Source organism: Rissa tridactyla, chromosome Z, assembly GCF_028500815.1.
Source record: "Rissa tridactyla isolate bRisTri1 chromosome Z, bRisTri1.patW.cur.20221130, whole genome shotgun sequence".
Lineage (NCBI taxonomy): Eukaryota > Metazoa > Chordata > Aves > Charadriiformes > Laridae > Rissa > Rissa tridactyla.
In genome coordinates, this window is record NC_071497.1 from 73306117 (window position 1) to 73330250 (window position 24134).

A 24134-nucleotide genomic window follows, 5' to 3' on the forward strand; every position below is an offset into this window, starting at 1 on the left:
AATTAGGTAAGAAAATACATATGGAAATACAGAGGAGGGAAATGTGGGAAATAGAATATATATACATAAAATCTTATGCTTAGTTAGAATAACCTAATAGAAAAACAAGAAATGGAGGAAAAGTATTTTAAAAAGAAGCATTGAATTTTTAGAACAGCTCAAGTGGGACAAGTTACAGCAATTTTAATTTTCCTAAAGCATGGTTAACACTTTTTTGGAGTCCCACCCAAAGAAACATTAATTTCCTTTAGCAGCGCAGTAGTGACACATTTCCATCTGACTGAAAGACACTGAAGTTTCACACCTTTAAGCATAAGATTATTTTATCAGGTGAAATCATATATATAGGCTTAGAAACTTGAATTCAGTTATCCTTTTCATAAGAATGAATGTTTGAAACAATTTTTTCTATTTTTTGTACTTCATTTTCATGCACTTTACATCTTAATATATGCTTTCATCCTTGGTGTCTTTGGTAGCTTTAGTCAAAATGCTTAAAAAAGACCCAAAACTACCTTACTGGGAAAAAAAAAACCAAAACCAAAACAAACAGAAAAGAAAAAAAACACCCAACTTTCTTCCAGGAAGTTTAAAAAAAGAAAAAAAAAAAAAGTGAAACTAAAAAACCCAACCCAACCACAAACCAAAAATCAAAGAGAGATATTGAAAACAACACCCAGCACCAATCAATAAAACCCAAGGAAATAAAAGAATTAAAATAGGAAGAGGAAAAAGACAAAGAAGATGCTACATTGACAATCTTTATTCTTTAATATGAACTCTTGATTATTAATGGACTTGCAGAGTAATAAAGAAAATGGCACTTACCATTGGCTGCCTTCAGCCGCAAGCCTTCAGCAGGAGTCTGTCTTGTCAGAGCTCTGGCAGAGACACTTGAACTAAGGGACTCCTAAAGAGATGTCAAATTATGTGAAAAGACAGCTTAAGATACACAGGGCTGGCACCTGTGTTTTATTTCCAAAAATACTGCCTCAGAAAAAGTAGAGAAATAAGTAAATTTCACAGAGGACATACAAGGAAAGGTAGTTGCATTTTTGGGCTTCCTAACTCCTCAAAGTCACACTCGCACCTCCTGAAGATGGAAGAGATTGTGTTCAGCTCTGGAACAACCCACTTTAAAGATCCCACACAGGCTTCAAGAAACTATGTGCGCCATCATAACACACACATAATCTGAGTCTGCACTACAATTTGTGAAAATTTGTAAGAAAAAGGAACAAATCTTCATTAATACCTGCTGCCCACAGAATAAACACATCCCTGAAACTTGCCTTTGAAATCACAGCTTTATGCAAGGCACAAGAGACAAGGCTTTAACAGACTGCTCTGATCCTCAACTGAAATATTTTCAAACAAGCTAAAATAATGGAAGAGTCTTTCCTTATATCTGATGTATAAAGACACAACAAATAGAAGGAAGGCAAGTTCAGAAAGTTCTCAAAGTTGGCAAGGGCCGGCTGACAGAAATATATGCCTTGCCATGACCAACTACGCGCACCCTCCTAGGAATATTTAACGTGTCCCTTCGGGAAGCGGCCTGTCTGAGCGCGTTTCTCAGCCACCACGTACAAAGGAAGGCAGGAAAGAATTCCACTAACCACAGAGCACCCGATACTAATCAGAGCTGCCCAAAGAGAAGACGTGAGTGCGTGGGAGGCTGCCCACGGTTGGTCTGGGAGGTTGGGTCTGAGTGAGTTGAAGGCTGACACGGAGGAGTTCTGCCCCAGTTGTTTCGGACGGATTTCAGTACGAAGGGAAGGCGAGGAATCCTCCCTCTCTCTCTCAAGTAGAGCAATACCTCCAAAAGAATTGTGCTGTCTAGTTCGGAACATAATCCTCCCCTTTCCTTGTGGTTCTTTGGTTTTAAAATACCACCAATACATTGAGAACATGCAGACAGACCCGCTGGAGGAATAAATTATTTAAAGAATAAATTTCTGCCTTTCCAGAAATCTCTGAAAACCGGATGCAAGTTTAATCAAGGTATCACAGATGCTGATTTTGACAAACTGAGTTCCAAAATAATTTTTTGTTAAAATTTTGCGTATTCTGACTGGCTACTGAGCTGGTCATAACTGAGGATTTTATACAATGTATAACAGCTGCTGGATTTTTAGAAAAACCCCACTGCGTGCATCATCATCACCTGTACTTTTGGACAGCAAATAAAGGGAGCTGATGAGGAGTGATCCAAGTCACAGAGAACTTGGCATTATATGAGTCTGACCCACAGGTCTGCAGGTGGAGATGAAGCGGTCCCGTCCAGCACCGCAGGGACGCATCAGGCAGGAGATGCTCAAGGCTGACCTTGACTTCGAAAATCCATCTCCGCATGGGACTGTTGAGAATCAAAAAAGTTCTCATGAGCCTGAAACCAGTGGATTTTCTCCAGGAATCATTACACTTTAGTTTCCTGGGCTCTCAGAGCATGTTTAGTCTAAGCAGGACGCACAAAACCATTGAATTTCTCCTCTATGCATGTATTTCTGGCTTACAGGAATTTAAGCGCAGTTCAGGTTCTGTGTTATTTCTGTACAAGCGCAAACCCCAACAAGAGAGCCAAACATGTAAAATAAGATAGAAAGAAGACCGTTGCTCAAAGAAAGCGTTAAGTCTTCAGTCTGTGCTTATGAAGTCAAAATGAGAAGCAGACAATCCCCCGTACAGTTTCTCAAAAACAAATTAACTGTAGTGACAGGCTCTTTCCAACAGATTTTGTAGCCCTTTATGGCTGGGAAGAGAATTGCAAATAAAAGATAGGTAAAGCAAATTCAGAAGCAATTTTGGGAGACAGGGAAAGGAGGAAATGCTTTGAAAACGAGCTGATGGACAAGACATGGTGTTGGGGGAGTGAGGTTTACAGCCCGAGCTGGGGGTTGAGCCTTGCCCTGGAGCTCGGAGCCATGTTAGGAGCACAGGAGTAGTGTCCATACCCTCTAACGGTCATTAACAGCAGTGGAAATCAGCCACATCACCATTCTGGATTTTAGGAACAAGGACCCTTGTTTTCAAAACAGAAATACGGGCCTTTCAACACAGCTGCACCAAGCGCAGCGATGGGCGACAGTTCTTCCGCAGTCAAAACAAATTTCTGTAAGTAGTGACTGAAATAACGAGGAGTACTCGCCCCTCTGCCACAAGCTGTAACTGGGACGGTCATTTGTTTGGTGACGTGCTTGTGCAGCTCCTGTGGAGCTAAAAGCTCATCACACCCCGCACGGCACCGGGCGCCTGAGCCACGAACACCCCCCCCTGCCCCCGCGGTCCCCCAGCGCAGCCCTGGAGGGGGAGGCTGGGCTTGAGCAGGGTCCCGGGGGCAGACGCGGAACACCTTGGGTAGCCGCAGGCAGCACGGGCACTCGCACGTGTGCCAATGGAAACTGTTCCTCCCTAATACAAGGAACTCCAAAACTAGGTGGGAAACCACATCTGAGTGACGTAGAAACCAGAAACAATGAGGTAGTTACGTCTGATGGGTTGAACGCAGACTGGCAAGAATCGTCTCAGAATAATCCAAAACTGGACGCCCCGGATGCCTTACAGGTGCCCAGGCATAATTTGAGCATTGTGAGCACAGAAAAGGGATCAACAAGTGTATGAGCATTCCAGGATAAAAACGTGCAAGTTTCATTCTGGAAGGGTCCAAACTGAACTCTTAAAACATTTATTTTAAATAAACGAAATATGAAAATACTATGAATTTATTTGTATATAACACTTTAATATTTAGTCAAGGAACCATGAGATCTAAAAACTCACTCACATTAAGAACCCACCCATTAACAACTCAGCACTGTAACGAGGTGCGGGGGTCTCTGGGGGACATGGGAACACCGCTGTGACCTCGGTGCGGCTCCGTGGTGGCTGGAGCCAACTCGGACCCAGGACCCCTGCCTCGGGCTCCTGCTGTTTCCAGAAGTGCCGGGCACTCGACGACAGCGGGAGGTGACAGCTCCAACGTGGCTCCCTTGGAGCCTGTCTGGGGCTGGGGGCTGACACGTGTCGGCACCACTGCAGGGACCAGTGGGACCGATCCACTCGTTAGCCCGCACCATAATTACCAATACCAGCCTTCCGGCAGAGCCCCTGCTGTTTAACTAGCACCAGGTGAGTCAGACTCGATTACAAACGTTTTTTTTTGTCGTGAGCCACAAACACATTTAAGAACCATTTCAGTGCTACAAGGTATTTTGTGTTAGAGCTAATGTCCAGCACAAACCTCTTTATCCCACAGTAACAATATTCTCACTAGCGACACCACAACAGCAAAACAAAGGCTAAAGTTTGACTCAAATTTTAAAAATTTAAATAGCTTTTTTAATGGCCACACCTAAAATACTTATGCTGAATATTGACCATGCCTACCTTTATACATATTAGAGTTGTTAATATAAGCATTAAAGAGCCTCAAAAAAATACAAAAGGGCATTAAAAAAATACTTATTTATAATTAAAGTTTTGTCAAAAACTATTGTGATCTTTTATAGCTGCAGATAATGAAAATAGTCAGGAATTCTGCAATTTTACAGTACTGAAGTGGAAGATTAAAAATAACCATTTCATTCTTACTTATGTAGATTGTGGAAGTGTCTTGTGTTTTCTTAAAAAGTACAATATGGCTAGTGTTAATTCGAGAAGCCTGACAATATCCCTTTGTTAGGTCAGCTACAGCAACAGGTTTCCACATACAGAACCTGTGCCTCAAAGGGAAAAAGCAGTAAGAATAAAAAAATTCAATAATCATTATAGTTATGTATGTAAAAATCTATAGCCATACGGTGAAAAAATACTAGAAAGCTATGTCAACACAAAGGAGTAAAATTCTGTCACTGTATCAATTACTGCACTGCAGGACTTTTTTTTTTTTTTTTTGGTAAAAACTAAACAAAACACCTTTTTTTTTTTTTTAAATGCAGAAAAAGCCTTATGTTGGTGTGTGCTGTTGCCAATAACGCGGTTCACGCTGGTGAAACTGTGACAGCCACGCGGAGGCCAAGCACGGCGCCGGCTGCAGCTGCAGCCTCAGGGTTTCTGCTTCACACCACTGAAAGCCGTCAGCTGCGTCACACACCGGAAACAGGGATTTGCTTCCCAAAAATGAACGCTGACACCGCTCTCTTTCGCAGCGGGCAATATGAATCTCTGTGATAGGCAAAACAAAACTAGATGTTACGCTCTGGGTGGTACAGAAGGGGAAAATTCAACTCTTAATTAGTGAGAATCTTATTCAATTTATTCAATAATCTATAATTAATTTTGCAAGTGTGTATTATATTATAGCTAACAGATCCCATCAAGGAGCACATGTGCCCTTTGGCATATCACACAACATAGTAATGGTCCAAATCCTCTCAACTAAGACAACTTTAGACTTCAGATTTCTATTGTTTAATTATAATTTTTTTCTGATAACTTTATTCCAATAAATACCAAGGAAATTAAAATAAAACCCCTTCTCTGCTACCAGGGAAAGCCATATAACCAGGAAACAATCTGTTTATGATCAAGGAAATATTTGTTTTACCTATTAAAAACAAGATGCTTTAATATAAACAGCATCAGAAATGGCTAACAGATAACTTCACTTCAGACTCCATCTGTATGAAATTCTTGGTTTTTTATCATTTGGAAGTTTCTATGTGAAGTATTTTCAACTCTTTCTAGTCATAACATGTGAGATGTCATACAACCCCTACTATTCTTAAAGTATGAATTCCCCACTATAAAAGCTGCTCCTGGCTCTGAGAAATACAGTATTTCATTGTTTGCTACAAAACCGTCCTGCTCCCAGAGCTGCAGAGGAGTCGCTTCTGCTTTTTCTGCTTCTCCCTACTTTAACAATACCTATCTCAGCCCCAGAGGTGGCTTTTTGTACAGTGAAGAAAACACCAAGAACAGCAAAAACAAAATGGTGCTAAAATATTTCTGTTCAGAAAAATTCCAGTGGTGAAAGAGCAAAAAGGCATTTCCCATAGGAACAATTACTAACTAGATTCTGAGGAGTTATTAATCATTTCAGTTTAATGTTGGTTGGTTTTTTGTTCGTACATGAGAATATTTTGGAATACTGTTACTATTCCTCACAAATTGAATACCGTATTAGAATTCTGCAAGTTAGTTTCATAAAAACAGCCTCCTACCGTAAATTAAATTTGTAAAAGAAAAGAAATTTAACAGAAAGATTTGCTTATTGAGGAACATTTGTTTTACATAAATACATGTGAAAACACAGCAGGGTTTAATAAGCCCTCTAAAAAGTTTAGCTGTTTTAGATTTTTTTTCTGTTTGCAAGTATGCTGCTCTTCTCACTCCCTACGAAGGCAAACTGCTTATGAAAGGCTGCGGCAATGCAGTTGAAGCAGATGCTTCTGAAAGCTTTCAATAGCATTTTTTCAATTTACAAAATGTGAAAACATCTTTCAATTAGTAAAAAAAATAGTCTAATATACAAACTTTTTTTTTTTTTTAAAATTCATTTGTGAAGGAATGTAGCGTAATTACCCAGACTCATAGCCATTCACTCCTCAGATACTGGCCGCTGCCTCCTCGTGACACAAACCTCTCTGTATTAACGCGGAGAAAAGCAGACGTGGCCAGTCAGCCCAAGCAGAATAGTCATTCAGCTTTCCCCAGATTTAAACTATCATAAATTACCATTTGGACAGCATTAGAAAGAAACTGAAGCATACAAGGGATAAACTATAGTTTCTTTTTATATCAAAATGTACTCTTGAAAATGTGTTTGGCACAGTGCTAAATCATATAGTTAATACTAAATATTGCAGGATACAATAAAACCCTGGAGTTAACTTGTGTTTACACCCTTTAAGGGATAAAAATAAAAAGATACCAGTTATTCAGAAGTCAGCCTATACAAACTGTATAAACAATATTTTATGTCTTGCTTTGAAAACCACTGATATAGTAAATTTTACATAAAAGACTGCAAAGTAATATAAATGGATTTAAACAAATCTTTACAATAAGAAATTCAAATGGAAACAGACAAGTAACAAAGAGAAGTAAAAAAATTTATTGCAGTATTTGTTCCACCAGATTTGCTGGGGATCCCTTTTCTTGTATTATTTCAGGGTGACCTAATACATCAAAATCTACATTTACAAAAACTCCTCCTGCAGATAGGTCATAGATACTGCATGCTTTTTTTTTCTTTTTTTTTTTTTTTTTTCTTTTTTCTTCAACAGAATAAATTATATATCCAGGAGATTCTGCCATTTTACAGCCTGGAAAAACAATGCTTCCCTGGAAACTGGGCTAAGCTAAAGAAAGCCATCCGCTGCTAGGTTAAACTCCAAGAACACTTTATTAAGAACATTAACAGACTAATTTCCAACATTCACTTGTTTATTTTTTTTAAACAGAAAGGTTTTTTTTCAAGATATAAACAATTTTTTTGTTAAACTATAATACAGTGGGAGTAAAAATGAACTGAGAAGTTTCTGCTGCACAACAGCGAAGGAAGCTCCCACAAAAATGTTTACCAAACATTTCCTTCTTTTTTCCCGCGTCCCAGGTTCCATTCTTACTCTTCATTTAACTGATTTTTTTTTGCCAGAAAGTTGATATTTCAAGTTTTTTCTGTTATTTCAATTCCTGTAAATTTGGCTGCATGTACAAATTCATTAGCTGGAAGTTCCATCCTTGGCGGCATACAGCGATCGTAAAGTCTGCACAACTTTATTAGTCAGCTTATTAGCACTCGTTAGAGCAATTTTTTTGTAAATAATGTCTGACTCTTTAATAGTGTCTACCCAAGGCACCAGTTTGCGGCCATCACGGCGCTTAGCCTCAGTCCAGGAGCCACTGTAGGAGCCTGCCATCCACTGAACACTGAAGCCATTGCTGGTTTTCTGTACTACTCTTGCAATTTGTGGTCGGTCTTTGTACTTTGGACAGCAAATAGCGATGACATCCATGACATCAACACTTTCATTCATCTGTGCTGCCAACTCCGTAGAGTCTGAATTTCGTTTTGACCTTCTCAATGACTAAAACATTGGGGGGAAAAAAGACCAAGTGTTACACAAAAGAACTTTAGTGAAATTATTGCTTTTATTGCTTTTAATCCCTTGACGCCGGGAGTTGGGATTTCCCGGCACACATTCCATTGCCGGCAATGAGACGCACCGCGACCGCCAGCGCCAAGGGGTTAACATATCCTTGTAAAACCACATACTCTTAATTTGTACCCGTGTCTTTATCTCTTATTGATATATAAAATTATATATACACATGAATCATAAAGCTACATAAAAACTTGGCAACAATAAAAAGGATAACACACAGTACATTCCAAAGGAAAATTAATAACTTTTTATACGGGATAAATCTCATTTTCTAGTTTGTTTTTTTTTTATTGTCTTTTCTGTTAAACTTTCTACAAAAGTTGTATAAACGGTTAAGTAGAGAATCTCTATCTACAAAATGCTTTCTTTCATGTGGATTACATTACTTGGTGTACATTTAATATAATAGACTGACATTTATAAGCACATAAAAATCATTTTACGTAATACGCTGCGAAATACGTTGACTCCTCCTCCGCCTCACCCCTGAAGTGCCTCCTCCTCTATCCTCCCCATCACTTTCATCGTCCTCTGTCTCAGCTGCATTGTTTTTAGGGCTGCCTCCTCCAAGCAGCGAGGTAATTGCTTTGTTCCGAGCATTTGTGCTAGCTGACACCTCTCCATCTTCTTCCTCTTCATCAGGATCCAAATGTTCCATAAGGAGCTTGAACTATTGAAAAAACAGATTAGTACACATTGTAACTTTAAAATAGACATTTATATCACACTACATTAAAAAAAAAAGAAAACCAAGGCAAGATAAAGAAACAGGGTAAAACAAATGGCAGACAACTTCAAACTTGAACAGCTCATGTTTTGTTCTACAAACTTTCTACTTTCCTCTCTTTCTTTAGTAGATACGTAAAAGCTTTCTTCCAGTGTTTCCAAAATCACAAGTTTTCTCTAATTGATATTTGAGGATTGAGGGGGAGAATATGCAAGTAAATACACTAGATCTAGTTTCTGTTCCTGTGATGGAAACAGTCAGGTATAAAGTGAATAAGTTATTTGGGAGAGGTATACAAGAGGGAGACCAGAAATTAGAAAATACTCCATAAAGATGAATATCCTTTAGTTGAAATTCATTTTATTGTTTAAACTTATTAGAATTATTTGAAAGACAGTCCTGCTGAACATTGTGAAAGGAAGTGGTGAGTTATCAGTATATTGCCACATCAGTATATTGCCTGGTAAGACTACCAGGAACTTAACATTTTGAAATGTTCATCCAATACATCCACATCTGCTTTCAAGTCTACTCTGTGTTACCTAGTTTCAAAGGATTTTAGGTTTTGTGCAAAGCGAAATTACTTACATCTAGGTACTGTTTTACTATACTCCTCTTCACTTCTTCAGTGATCTTGGAATTAGCCATATCACTCCTTAGAAAATCCAGAGTCTGTTTTGGATGGAAATGCACTCCTGTCTTCCTGTTTATCGCTTTATCATAAACTTTTGCAGATTCAGATGGAGAATATTTCTGAATTTTACTGTTTGAAGACAACAAAAAGGGAATAGCTTTTAAGCAGAGTCCAAAGTAATTTCAAGGAAAAATTTTTACTATCTTCAACATAAGTAGTTATATTTTATCGTTCTATATAAAATAGACATCCTGCTAAGAAATTAAATGATTGCTTTTTCTAACACAAAATTTTGTTATGTTCAACTTACCATGTTTAAATTTTTTCTCTTACACAAATCTATTGCTTAAAAAATTAGTTGCAATCAACTTAAAAAAAAAAAAACTTCCAAACTTAATCCTTACAAAGAACTCGCTAGATAACAAGACGGCCTATTATCTAAATATCCTTACCTATCAGAGAATCCACACAGGTTCTTTAAATGCTGTTTTAGCATCAAAAGTAATAATATGCCTTGGGAGACATTTGCAAATTCAATTAAAGGAGCTGAATTTTCGGGTAAACATTTCATCACAGCATTTATATCATTTTCTTCATCAGAATCTGAATCAGAGTCTACTCGTTTCCGTAATCTCCGAGGCTTAGAAGCTTCCTCCTCACTTTCACTCTCACTACCACTGTTACTCTCACTCTCAGTCTCCTCGTCTGATGAAGGTTTTCTTTCCTTTTTTTTGTCTTTCACCATAGACTGCAAGACAGAGAAGTTAACACACATTCCAAAATTAGAGTAAGTAGAATCATATACATTTCTAAGAAATCTTTCCAAAATCATTACTGGCTTAAATTAGGAAGAATTCCCTGAAAAATATTATTCACTTGTAACTTGATATTAAAAAATAAAATTATTTATGGCAAAAAGATGCCGAAAAATTGATCCAAAGCGTGCATATTTTTTGCAAGGTGGGTACAGAAAGAACTGAAGCAACAAGTACTCCACTGGAATGTTATTCTTAAAAGACTGCTCAAGTTCGTTAGCAGTGACAGTAGAAGGCCAAACACAATAAATCAGGAAGAAAATTCTGTTCCTCTTCCACCTGGATATCATTTCTGTGTGTCACGTAGATTTCCGTCTGTACTTTCATACAGACTAGTCCAAGCTGGTTTTAATCCTTGTCTCCTAAAATTCTACAACACTAATTACACTGCTGACCAGAGAAATCCCCAGGTGATCATACACAATATTAATAATAATAATAATCAGTTCTACTACTTGTAGAGCTACAGAATTTCACACGTACGTTACTACTGGACATAGTATGATTTTTCATAACACAGAACTTAAGATGCCCTAAGCAGGATCTCATCCTTTCTGTGCTGGGTGCTACACACTGGTCCCCAATCTGAAGATCGTACTGTCTCTTTCTAGCAGACTAAAAATCTATTTTGGTAGGGTGAGAATCGAAAGCAATGGTACTATCCAGGCATCAAATCTGACTTGTACTTACTAGTCAGACTGGACATTCTATAAACGGGTTTGCTACCTGACAGTTTGCATCTTCTACTGTTAAAGCTGAAGTCTTTAAGAAGGAGAGGCCGCCTTTTTTCTTACAGGGTTGTGTACTGCCATAGCAACGCATACTATACCATGATTCAGGTTCTTATATGCTGCTTTAAGACATATTGTGCACACTTTTCTTTCAATATGCAATGTATTAAAGTCTCTCAGGCAACACGCATGCAACTGCCATCAGCTACTTGACAACAAAACACGCAGCCAACTGGATTTCATTATTAAAATCATAAAAGCAACCACAATAAAGTAGTATTTCATTGTTATTCTGGGTTCAATGTGCTTCTGAATGTATGCAATTAATTATTATGCATCCATATCAGGGAATGACATAGATTTGATATTACGATCTCAAAATTCATCATTCTTTTTAATAATGCAGCAATGTAAGCAAAGTTTTTAACTAGAGTCTACCAGATGCAGGCCAGAACAGAAAGGGTTGCTTGTTTTTAACTACTGGTTACAAAGTAATGCTACTGGTCCCTATCATAACAACAGTACTGTATTCACCAAAAAATCAACAAAATTACAGAGAAGCTTATGTTGCCACCATAATAAATATATTAAAATATAAACACACATACCTCTTTAAATGACTGTAGTAGGTTGCTACCAGAAACTGATAGTGTGATGTCTATATGATGCATTATAAACAGTGGCTCTTCCTGTGTTTGATAAGGAAAACAGGCTAGATTGTCCGCTATGTACAAAAGCATATTCACCTCTGTTTTCTGGAAGTTAAAAAAAAAAAAGGTACATATAAAACCATATCCAAGTATCTTAGATTTATACACTTATCCTGTGTTCCTAACAGTCTGGAGCAAAAAACATGATCACAATTTTTATTCCACGTGTCCCCCCAAACCCACTCTAAACAATATGTATATATGCAAAATTTAATCATACCTGAAGATATATTATTTCTGATCAGTCCAAACTGGGTACAGAAAGGTACAGAATGATGCAAAATAACAAGTGGTTCTATTATATAGGTGATATTATATAGGTAAATACCTTGTATTACAAAGCAAAACAAAGTACATTAGGGAAATAAACTTATCAATAATTACGTATAAAAATACATTGTAAAAGGAGAATTTAAGCTTGTAATGCTGTATTTTAATTTAATTTTAAGTGAAGGAAATGTGATGCTTACTGCAGTATCATCAAAAAGGTTGAGTAAAGAAATTAGAAATGCTCGTCTGTGTTGACGGTTCCCTCGGATCATGGAGTATAGGTGTGAACACAATGCACTGGATGATTCATCGTGTCTAAACCCTCTTACAGGATCTTTTGGGCAGGTATTAATTGCCTGTTGCACCTGGTAAGACATCTTCATACCAGCCACCGCTTTCATCTGAAATGGAAATGTATTTATTTTTATTTAAACCACTGCTTTCAAAACAGTAAAACTTACTCCTTTTAACGATGCTCATTTGAAGTTTCACTTTAAAACATGCACTAAGCGATACTACCTTTTGAGTTGGCAAACGGATTAAAACAGAACTTGTAGCAGATATCAGAAAGTTTTATGAACTGCTTTCACAAGCAGTTTAATTCTGTTAGAAACATACAGCTAATCTATTTACCCACTACCGGCAGGTGTTCCAGTTTAAACAATTTTCAAGAACACTGAAATGTTTTCATACATGAACAGGATATTTAACCCATGTGTATGCTTGATGTTACTTTTAGTGAAATCAAGAACTGAATCTGTAATAGTACAATAGGACTACCAAACAGGAAATTAGGGTTTTTTTTCATGTATCCTGTAATTTCCAGCTCATTTTACTTACTTCAAGGCTCCTGCTCTATTTTCATAACAAACTGCATCTCAAGATAGGGTGCATATCCTACTCTCCTCATTCCACTTCTGCTGCTGCTCAGCAAAGCTGTCTCTTCAGCTGTACATTGCCGTAAATCCCAGCTGCCTACAGAGCAAATTTCCTCTGCTAGCCTTCACCTACTGGATTATGTATTGGTTTGGAGGACATCAACACTGCAATGCTCCAACTGCAGTGGAATACCACCAGATATGAGAAGTCCCACAATGCACTACACACACTGAACCTAGACCGAGGCCTTCTGAAATAAGAGGAGTGCGTTGCAGCTCAGTTTCAGATCTCAAGCAGAATTATTGGCACTATGCCACAACTCCACAAGTCTTCACTTAGCCCTCAGATTTTCCTTTCAGCAAGATTCCTCAGATCTGAACAGGTTCCTATGCTCTCTCTGCTTAAACTACGATTTATAAAGCCTTGATGCCTTAGCATTCTAATATACATGCAACTAAGGACTTCTACTTTTACAAGGTGTGCTCTTCCCTAGTCCACTGATGCAGGAAAATCATTGCTAAACATTATGAAACAGCTGTCCTTACCTCTTATCAAGTAAATATGCTTAAGTACTGTTCAGTAAGGAAAATAATACTGTGAATTACAAATAAAAGGAAATTTTGGGCTGGAATAGACACTTTGAATTATTATATCTTTTCTATTTCTAAGAACAGAAATCTCCAAACAGGGGAAGGAGTCAAGATCTTCTTTACAACTGCTTATAGTTACTGTTTGTTACTTTATACTCTTTTTCTGCAGCTGAGGCATATTAGGTGTCAAACCACTAGAGAACATGACAGTATATTGTAAAATGTGAAATCAGAATTACTTACATGAATGAACCCAGCATATTTTTTGTCTATTTCCACCAACTGCTGGTCAGCTTTATTTCGCATAGAGGGCTCTGGATCTGTGCCCATAGCAATTAAGTACGGCACACACTTGAAAAACAAATGAAATGATTATTCAGAGTCATTGTACCTCCTCTTTCTGAGTCTTTGTTCTTTTACTACACTGTTGTTCTTGTTACATTCTAGCTACTGCAGAAACCAGAATAGGAAGCTCTAAGCAACTTACCACCTGACTACTTTTCGCAAGCAAATAGTACAAAATACATGAGACCAGCATTATAAATAACAGAAGTTTTGTGAGGTCTCAGGCAGTATTTCCCTTTCTCTCAAACTCTAAAGTTAATTTACACTACAAAAAATACCATTAAAAAAACCCAAAACCCACCACTTATGAATGAACCTGCAGAATGGCTGCAGAATAAAAAATAATTACAAAAACATTATGTAAACAAAGAATAACGGACATCATGACTGATGTTCTGACATTGACTCTGAAATTCCATAGCATTTGGAGGACATGGGGATTGAGGTGGAGGCAAGCTGACACACTTTCCAAGATAAAGAATCAAATGAAAAAAACAGCTTGGCATACATCTGAAATTTATAACAGAAATACGCTCCAATGTATATTTGTACATGATCTTTATACACTGGCTGGGCTTTTTCATCTTCATCCAAAAATAGAAAATACAGCATTTTGAACCTCACTAGCTAAACAACATAAAACAGACTTCAAGATATGCTTTCTGAAAAGGTCCTTGCTACAATAAGAAATTACTGTAACATAGTTGGAAGAGAAAAACTGGAAATTTATGTAACAAGTGTAAAAGCTCTGAAAACCTGAATAACAAATACCTCCTTCATAAAAGCCTACCATACCTGAACAGGATGGATGAGACCCTGGTTTAATGTCAGTGCAATGACATTTAGAGCAAAGTGGCGTACGCTGGACTGGGTATGAAAGAAAGCCTCAAGGACCTGTTTGAGATATAGCTGCATGATGGAACTGCTCATCCCTGAGGAAATATCACCCATTTCTTTCAGGTCTTCCTGTTTTGCTACTTTTTTCCCTGTAAAAAGGACAAAAGCAATAGCACACTCATCACAGTATAATAATTTACTTTGCATTACTTGATACATGCTGATCTTTAAGCCTTACAATACATACACATTTCAGCTGTCCTAAAACGGGTTTATGATCTCCTGAAATGTAGAACAGTCTGACGGTAAACATACATCAATAAAACTAACGAGACTTTACTTAATTATGTCTTGTTCCTTAATAAAGGTTTTTTATTTAAAAATCTTCTTATGTTTAATTTACTAATTTCTACCTGCACTTTAACCTTAGAGGGGATTTTGATGAGAAGTATTACAGCATTTACGCATTCTGGATTGCTTCTAGGATTAATACATCTTGAAATTAAATAACATACCTATTATGTGTATATATCTATGCACATAATGAATTTTTGAAAATTACTCTAAGATACTTTGGGTACAATATTACTAATCAGATAACAACCTCAAGTGACTCAGTTCACATATATAGCAATTTTATGCAATTTATATAGCAATTCTTTTTAGGTTTTGCATTCCTCATTAGCACAGAAGAACTCAACACTTACAGTCTCTGTCTGCCTGCTGCATACGTGTATCCTCCTCCTGCAAGTAGGTCTGGAGGTTTTTTAACACCTGTATTTTTAAGTTCACTGAACAGTTCTTATCTGATAGAATGCTGTTGTACAGAGTCTTCACTTCCTGTTCGAACATTAAACTTGGGTGTTGTATAAATGCAAATCCTAGGGGTGGGGAAAAGAGAGGAAATATTCCCTGTTATTATCATCTAGAAATTGTATTTCTGCTTTTTAAATCTTTCTTAATAGAAGTATGAAATTTATCTCCTCCCAACAGCATAGCCTTTTCTAGTCCAAGCAGTATTGCTTTTCTATACAGACTCCATCCATAGCTTAGAAGGAGCTCTCTTAGCCACGACGGTTCCATTAGCCATGACTCTCTCTGATGAATAAAGATGGGGTGTCAATGCAGGGCAGCTGTGTTAAGAACAGTTATACAGTCTGGAAGCATGTCCAGCATAGTGGCCTTCATCTGAATGACTAGGAGCTCTCAGAAGAACCAGGGAGGAACATCGCTAAAAATTACCCATTATTTTTCTAATACATTTGGAGAAAAAAAAAAATTTGCTGAAACTGTGAAGAATTATTCATGTGGAGGCAGAGCAGATGTGGAAAAATTATAAATATCACAAGTATTTAAATAAAAAAAAAGTGAACACAGTAGAATTTATACCTCTTGCTGTCATTATTCATATACTTCTTAAGGTCTATCTCAAGCATTCACAAGACTACATCTGTTGGAAGACACGCACTATAGAACTGTTTCTAGCTGCAGCTTTGCCCTTGTTCAAGGAACTGTTTTTTCTTAGTCTATATTTTATAGAAACTTTTCTAAATTAGTGACAGTATATATAATTTTAGATCATGTATGTAGGTTTAGAAGTGCTGCTGACAAACTCTTAGAGAGTATCATAAAAAAACAGTAATGGGAACATAACATCCCAATTTAAATTACATTTAACTACTTGATTTATTTTATTTTAAGACACTTCAAGAAAAGCAGACATTAAATGTATTATTTATGGCTATGGAAAACTAAGATTCTGAATGAACACAGAGCAAACATAAGAATGTAAAAGAATGGGGGGGGGGAAATGAAAGCAAATAAAACTATGCTTGTAGTATGTATAAAAATCAATGTATAAAAATAGCTGTAACAAAGGGAAGACTGAGTCAAGTTTTAAAAACTGGCTCCACACACAGAGAAAAGGCAGTGTAGGTAAAGGTTGAGTCCAGGGCAAGCCCTCAGTGTGTTTCAGATCTCATTTCAGTCTCAAAACAAGACCCAGAGAGAAGCAGGTGAGGTGGAGGGGAAAGAGGAGAAAAAAAAAATAGGAATGATGATGGCCTTTGGAGTATGTGGTTGAATCACAATTTACACTCTATACAGGTGTAAACTGATGTTTTTAAATTGACTATCTCTGAGCAAGTCCAACCCATTTCTTACGGTTAATTTTAAAAATGAACAGCACGTGCATCTTTGTGTAATAAACCATAACATTTTTTTTCCTTCATTCATTTAAAGGAGTCTAAAAAAACCAGTAATCTCAGGGTAATTCTTATTTTTGCATCCCCTGTAAGAGAGGAAGAAATCTTATTTGGCATAAGAATTTGTCACAGGAGATGAAAAAAACCACCTGCTGTGTTCTTTTAAGGACTGACTTCACATCTCAGGGTTGCCCTCACACCACTTCTCTTCATACCTTTGTTTTCACTCTGTTAAGAGTCTTAAGAGTAAGCACTGAACTTGGCTGAGTAAGACATTACCTATTAGATGCTTACAGGTTTAGCTAAATTCACTACAAAATTTTGTATCCTGAACCTGCCTTGCAAGTACACATCTGTAAGAGAAGCATAACCATAACCATTAAGCTTAAGGTTAAGCTTAATCCCTCAACAGTGGTGACACATCCCGAAGCAAAGGCTAAAACTGTTGAGTGCCCTTACTGAAACAACACACTAATAATTGCTGATAGGAAAGTACAGACTCTTCACATGATGCCTTCACTGTGTATAAATGTTGAATTAGCTTGCTAGTCCTTTTCACCTTATTGCTGCACACGAATGTTGAATGGCCTTGACAACTTTGCTCAACTACCAGCCTGTGAGGCAGAACTTCGCACTATCTACCACATGTCCATACACCTAACAGCTTCCCTCAAAACAGAACCAGTACTCAGATGAGATCAAGATATCACTGAAAACAGTTGTTCGAGGTTTAATTAACGTAAAGACTGATATGCTTACAGGCAGAGAAAAAAAATACAAATCTGAAGAAGGCCTACTGACAGCCACCTGTTTCCTCTCCGTCCCCCAAACTGATCACAGTTCAGTCTATAATTTAGAAATATTTTGACAAATGCAACATTCTCTACATCCATGAGCAAAGCAATCATGTGTACGGTTAGGAAGACAGCCCTGCAATATTCTGAGGAGGACAATTAAATTGGGCTGGACTACCGTAAGTGTTGTGCACCTGATGTAATTCCTAGAAAAATTCCAACTAGTCCAGAAAACCATAGTACTGCTTCTGCACAGAGGCAACTCTAGCGTCAGTAATACCACTCAGCTGTCTGAAATGGTTTCTCACAGAATATCAAATCAAGATTCACTCTTGGTTGTTATCCTCAGAGCTCTCCCTAGCCTGAATTGAGGCAGGATAACTAAAAACCACTTGAACAGCAGCGAAAAGAGGCAAATTCTTGTCCACAGTTAAAGTAGACAATGCAAGCTCATATGCCTGGGAGACAACGTTCTTTAGACTAAGCCATAACCATGAACTGAACTCGTCCAGAAACCACAGCCAAATAACCTTCTCTCACATGTAGTTTTTGTGCTTTAGCAGAGGATGAACATGACACAAACTACTCAATGGCAGTTCATGTACTACTGCAAGTCCCTGAAATACCATACTAATGCCTTAAGATCAAGAACCTATTTAAACGTGTAATACAGCTAAAATCCTGAAATGAACTGTAATATCTAGACTATGACATCATCTCAGTGCTTCACGAAATTGCACAGAGCACCCCCGGCCTGTTGGTGTAAACTGCCAGAGTTCCCTTGACTCCTGCAGAATATCTGCTGCTACACCTAAAACGTTCACAGTTTTTCCAGCACTTTTTCTAGTTGTTCTTCAACCATACCTTGTGGACTGAAAAACAAGATTTGGAGTTACAACGTGCCTGCATGTGTAGAAAAAATACCATCTCCATTACTTTGGAAATCCGCTGTACCTTAAGACTTGGTCACACATCAAAAGGCATTCACTGTCAAAAGCATCCACTCTTCTGCAGAAATATGCAACTAGCAACCCTTTGAGAACTTTTCTATAGCCAGTTCTCAAATAAAAGATGCAGTAAATTTTGATTTTAAACAAACTCCCTTGCCACTACACAAATACATGAATTTCTACTGATAGGCATGGATTTTTACTGTAGCAGAATAATAAAAACTATTAATATTTCTTACCAAGGCCAATAATGGCTTTTGTCTGTACTTCTTCATCTGAATGCTTTGTAAAATACATCAGCAGTTCAAGTACTTTATCCTTAATGTTAACCTGAGCAAATTAAAACAAAAATAATAGCTATTTGAAGATGAAACAGATGTTTTTAATCTCTTATAAAAAGCATAAATACCAAAAAGAAAAGGAGAAACACAATCTTACTGCATGTCCTTTGCAAAGCCATGTATTTAAAAAAACAAAAAGCTATATTGTATCCCTTATGAAAAAATACATAGCTTTGATGGACTAGGAATAACGTGCTTTCAAACTGAAATGGAACATTCAATATATCTAAGATATGGAGAGTAAATACAGGTTATTTTACCTTACTGTTCCCCTTAAAATCTTCCTGATCAAAATCAAAATGCCGACACAGTGCTCCAACAGTGAAAAGTGATCTAAGGAGTGCTGGTTTATTGGCAGTAAGTATTGTACTGTTGGGGTCTTCTTGGTGTTGACTTTTTAATTTTGAAAGTGCACCTACAAGTAAGATAAAAGTTTTGATCACAGTGTTTAATCGTGGTGTATCCCTAAGACAAGACTTGTAGCCAAAACTGAAGAGTGACAATTAAACATTGTGATTTTACTTACCATAGTATCTATTAAAACAGGCCCACACAAATTTATAGTTCTGGGTGACCTTGTTCACAACAGCCCCAAGACAGCTCACACAATGCTGAACAACCTAGGAGCAAGAAAGAAAAAATGTATTATATATTTAGAAGTTGAAATTGAGATTTTTGTGAAGCCACATAGGAAAAAGGTATGCTGAACTAAAGCTAATGATTTAACGGATGTAGTGTCCATCTCTTACGCTGCTCTAAAAACCTGCTCAAGCTTGTTAAAACATATCAACAACACATATAAACTTGAGTAACCCAAGTACACTGACTTTTTGTGGCTCAAAAGTTATGTTCATAATGAAGACAGACTTTCTTTAAATCAAACCCATGTACTTCACAATGTGAAATGGAATCAACTGAATAGCATCAATTAAAAGCTTACCGTCATGCCATATTTGATGATAAGTTTCATAAGGTCTTCCTCAATAGTGGCAAGAAAGGTCTCACTTGGATGTTCCATTAGCGGCACTACAAGCTCTAAGATTTTTGCAACGTTGCAGATCACCATGAAATCATTCTGAGTCTGAAAAAACAGTATTTATAGCATTTAACATTTCTGACCACGTTACCTATAACCTAAGTATTATTAATATACACTGACAGTCAAAAATCCCAGCTCATGTAAGGTATTTCATAAAGACCTAAAAGAATAGTCATACAGTTTACATCTGCTATCAAATTACATGTTACTATGAAAGCTAGTTCTGTTTTCTACAGAACTTTTGGTAAAAAAAAAATAAATGTATGAGTAGACCTTCACCTCTCATCAAGACTATGACAAACCTGAAAACTTTTGGTCCTGATAATTTTTTGGAGTCCTACAATAAATCTAGGAACTCTTCCTCACACATGCACACTAGAGAACACACAGAACCTGGAAACAGGTACCAGCAACAAAACGAACTTGTGCTATGACTCTACATGCCTTAAACAAAATAGGTAATGTGCACAAATGTAGAAATTACAATTTAAATTATTAGTGGTTTGCACTATCATGACTGTATATGTATTGTGAGGAATTTGTGGAAAACATTTATCTATTGACACATCCTGCTGGAAATTGCCATTTTTTTTAACAAATCAAGTTCACTGATCAGAATAGGGTAATTCCCAAATGCTACTATCAAGCTATTTTAACATATTCAAGCTGACAGTGGTAATTCTACAATTCATCTCAACCTGTGTAAGTACAAAACCAACATAACCCACTAAACGGGTTGCAGCAAGTACATAACCAGATAACCCTTTCCTAAACTGTTTGGTCAGATGCAGCTCTAGAAGTCTGTTGTAAATGTGCCTAGAGATGCTCCAGTAAAACACTAGGTTATACCTGCCATCTAAACTGATAACAATTAGTCTCATGCCTGCCCTGGGCAGCTGACCTAATGTAATGGATTGCTGCCAGCCACCCACACTCCTCCTTGAGCCACAGCTGCATGATCCTGCACTGCTCCTTCTTCCAGATCAGGGGTTCACCACAGCCTTCACTGAGCCAACTGTGCTGATCAAAACAGTAGAAAGCGCCGCAATGTTTCAGAGGAAGGGCGGGGGGCATTTTACTGGAGTGGATGGTTCAGCATTATACCTCTCTACCATTTTTGTGAGCTAAACCACAGGAATACAAACCACTAGAGCTAGGGAAGTGAAAGATGAAATATGGAAGAGGATGGAGCAGGATATTTTTCTTCTGATATATTTGCTCTGTGTTAGATCACTATATCTTATAAAACCATACCTTTAGTCTTAAGATTCATATGTTAAATACTAACTACTTTTAAGACTGTGACTATAAAACAATACAAGTTTAAGAAATTATTTCATAACAGGTTAAAAACTGGGTCTTAGTCCTCAAGGCAAAGAAGATGCACAGGTTTCCATTTCATTTGGCTATAAAATGTGGAGGTAGAGGGTGAGGAACAGCATGTTAGAAGCTACAAAGATCATCAAAAGGACCTAGTACCTTCAGAAGCCATGATGCCCATAAAATAAAACCACAATTTAAATTTTTCTTCTCCTACCTTCAATTTAATCAAGAATACAAGACAGCCATTCATTTCCACGCTTAATTATGTGGGGGGAAAAAAAAGACTCATTTTCTTTACTTACACTACATTTAGTGGTCAGGTATGGCTGCATGGTCATGGCATGTTTGACCATTAGCTGGGGCCTGATTTTGCTGAATAAGAACAAAGTGGTTATGCAAGCAACCAAGCGACCAGAATTCACACCTTTATTGTCAGAATCTGCAATGAAATACAAAATACAAAAAGGTTACTAAGTCCAAGTACTCTGTGAGCAATGAAAAACATATGGCTTAAGCATCATATGAATACCTCTTTTGTTACATATCTTTCAAGATCAATACAAAATACTCTTATTAGATTAGAGAACATAATGTGTTAACATTTGTATGTGATCACAAAGTATGTGAAAGAAGCAAAGATGCTTCAAAGATATCACTAGTTTTTAAACCACTTACTGTACAGAGAACACAGGCCCAAACAATGATTTCTATTATAACTGTAGAACATAGTAATAAAATAAAACTTGTCACGTTTGTTTTGGTTTTAGTGATCTAAAAGTTTGAACAAGTTATTTTAAGAGTAGTTCTGTTACTGTGGTTAGCTAGTGAAAATTAAGCTTTACTATTACTATACAGAGCTCAAAATTTCATAATGAACTTAAAAGCAGATTCATTACCATCAGTTTTGTCACAGTAACTCTGTAACAGTAACTTTTTGCAATAGTAATTTGAACAATGACTGTTACAGTATCATATAAAATTCAAAGGAGTTTAGCTACTGGGTTGTGAATAATATTACCTGATAAAGATTCCTCATATTTAAGAATGTGCTCAACCAGATTGTCAACAAGTTGAGTACAGGCTTTCTTCACAGGTTTATATGAGGCATCCTCTTCTGACTTCAACAGCTGCAGCAGATGAAACAGAAAAGTTTTTAGTATTAAGGGTGCGTTCATTTACATTGGATATGTGCTGGGTTTATAGCAGTTACTACAGATACAAAAATATTTATGTAACTTCTCCATAAAAGTTCCATGGTGTAGAAAAAAAATTAAGAGAAGTAAAAAAATCAAACTAAAATGTAATCATTTAGTAATGTAATCAAAAAAATCAAACTAAAAGTAAAGAAAAATTAACTGCAATAAAAACCCAGAAAAGTTCTACTGATTTTTGCATTGGGATGAAAGCTAACTTCGTGCATTATGCAGAAAACAATAATGTAGTCATACTTGCCAGCAGGAACTAATAGGAATTAGAAGGCTTTTTAAAATGTTGAGGGAAAAAAGAGCAAATTCAAAAGGAATGTTGTTTTGACACTAAGCAAAAAAAAAAAAAAAATCAAACAAAGATGAAACATAGCTTTATGAACATTTTACTCAGTTAGCCTTCTTCCATATGACTTTGGGTACTGAAATTGTGTCCATGAAGGTCCTTTAATATCTAAGAAGCATTGAGACCATACTTTCGCACTTTCTTCAGTGCAGGTATTAAGAGGCTCTGGTTTACTTGGCTATCTATTTTCATTGCACTCCAGGCTAAAGTAAAATCAAAAGGGTTTTTTTGCTTGATAAGTAACCAGTGCATGCAAGATGTAGAGGTGGATGATAACACAGGCTAAGAGATATAAACAAAGTAAGCTCAACTCTTAGAAAAGTCAGAGTAAAATATAATGTAGAAGTAAGCTATACTCTGAAGATTCACTGCTTCTATGAACTGTGTAACAAATATACTGGATGTGAAAACACACCGATCTACCATTTAAAAAAAAAAAAAAAAATCAATAATACACTAGATGCCTCATTTCAGAATTAAGTGTCTTAGCTGCGGACTCCATGTTATGTCACTCATTATTGAAGAGACTATGACACTAAAAACAAACACACAAAACCCCTCCCAAAACCAGAAGTGAAGTATTTTTAAAACAGATCATATGGAAACATAGAAATTAATGTCAGAGACAAAGAAAATTGCAACAATGAAGTTTAAAAAAAAAAGGTCAGATGTTTAAAGGGCATGAATTGAATCTGTCTACTGGAAAGGACTGCTCTTGTAGTCTCCCTTCAATGTGTTTTAGTACCAAAAGAAATGTTAAAATTCTAACAATGATTGTACCATCCTTTCAAAATTCATTACTTACATTTTGAAGAAGCTGTTCAAACCAATCGTACCCTGTATCTCTACAAGCTGCAACCTAAAAGTATTTTTGAGAATAAACTGGTTAATAAAAATAGCATCTGAAGAAGTTACTTCAATACAGACATCATCTTAAAAGACCAGTAAATTTGCACAGCTATATTTTCATATGCATTCAGTACAATAATTTTGTATCTTGAGAGATTAGAAACTGTCTTCTGCATTTGAAAAAGTAGTTCTCACCATTTAAGGGATGCCAGAATTCGTATTTTTACTGGAGATTGCTGGCTCTAATGTAAACCAAATTTGAGATTTGTAGAACATTTTGCACAGATTAAAGCACAAATACAAGGCTGACATATTAAAAATGAATGTGCATGTATATGTATGTATCTATATATTTTTATATAAACAAAGCAAGCCTTCACTGGTATCATATGTCAGGAACAGCTCACAGGTGCTCTGAAGTAGAATTGGCAGGAGAA

At 36.8% G+C, this 24134-nt stretch overlaps 1 protein-coding gene across 8 annotated transcripts in view; it reads right to left on the minus strand.

Moving 5' to 3' along the window:
- Window positions 1-7036: 7036 nt before the first annotated feature.
- The window catches only part of NIPBL (NIPBL cohesin loading factor), a 157010-nt gene continuing 139912 nt past the window's right edge, over window positions 7037-24134 (minus strand). For 6 of the 8 annotated variants that reach the window (XM_054185780.1, XM_054185784.1, XM_054185786.1 and 3 more), the window contains 16 exons: window positions 23654-23707; window positions 22316-22424; window positions 21600-21736; window positions 19876-20016; window positions 19462-19555; window positions 19196-19350; window positions 18834-18924; window positions 15354-15527; window positions 14605-14795; window positions 13708-13815; window positions 12196-12396; window positions 11624-11770; window positions 9922-10217; window positions 9424-9598; window positions 8593-8778; window positions 7037-8030 (listed from right to left, as the gene is read on the minus strand). In XM_054185780.1, the coding sequence (XP_054041755.1) occupies window positions 7665-8030; window positions 8593-8778; window positions 9424-9598; window positions 9922-10217; window positions 11624-11770; window positions 12196-12396; window positions 13708-13815; window positions 14605-14795; window positions 15354-15527; window positions 18834-18924; window positions 19196-19350; window positions 19462-19555; window positions 19876-20016; window positions 21600-21736; window positions 22316-22424; window positions 23654-23707 (2625 nt within the window). In that variant the 3' untranslated portion in view covers window positions 7037-7664. Of the gene's footprint in view, window positions 8031-8383; window positions 8779-9423; window positions 9599-9921; window positions 10218-11623; window positions 11771-12195; window positions 12397-13707; window positions 13816-14604; window positions 14796-15353; window positions 15528-18833; window positions 18925-19195; window positions 19351-19461; window positions 19556-19875; window positions 20017-21599; window positions 21737-22315; window positions 22425-23653; window positions 23708-24134 lie in introns of those variants that run through there. The other 2 variants (XM_054185782.1, XM_054185783.1) reach the window with 2 other exon arrangements.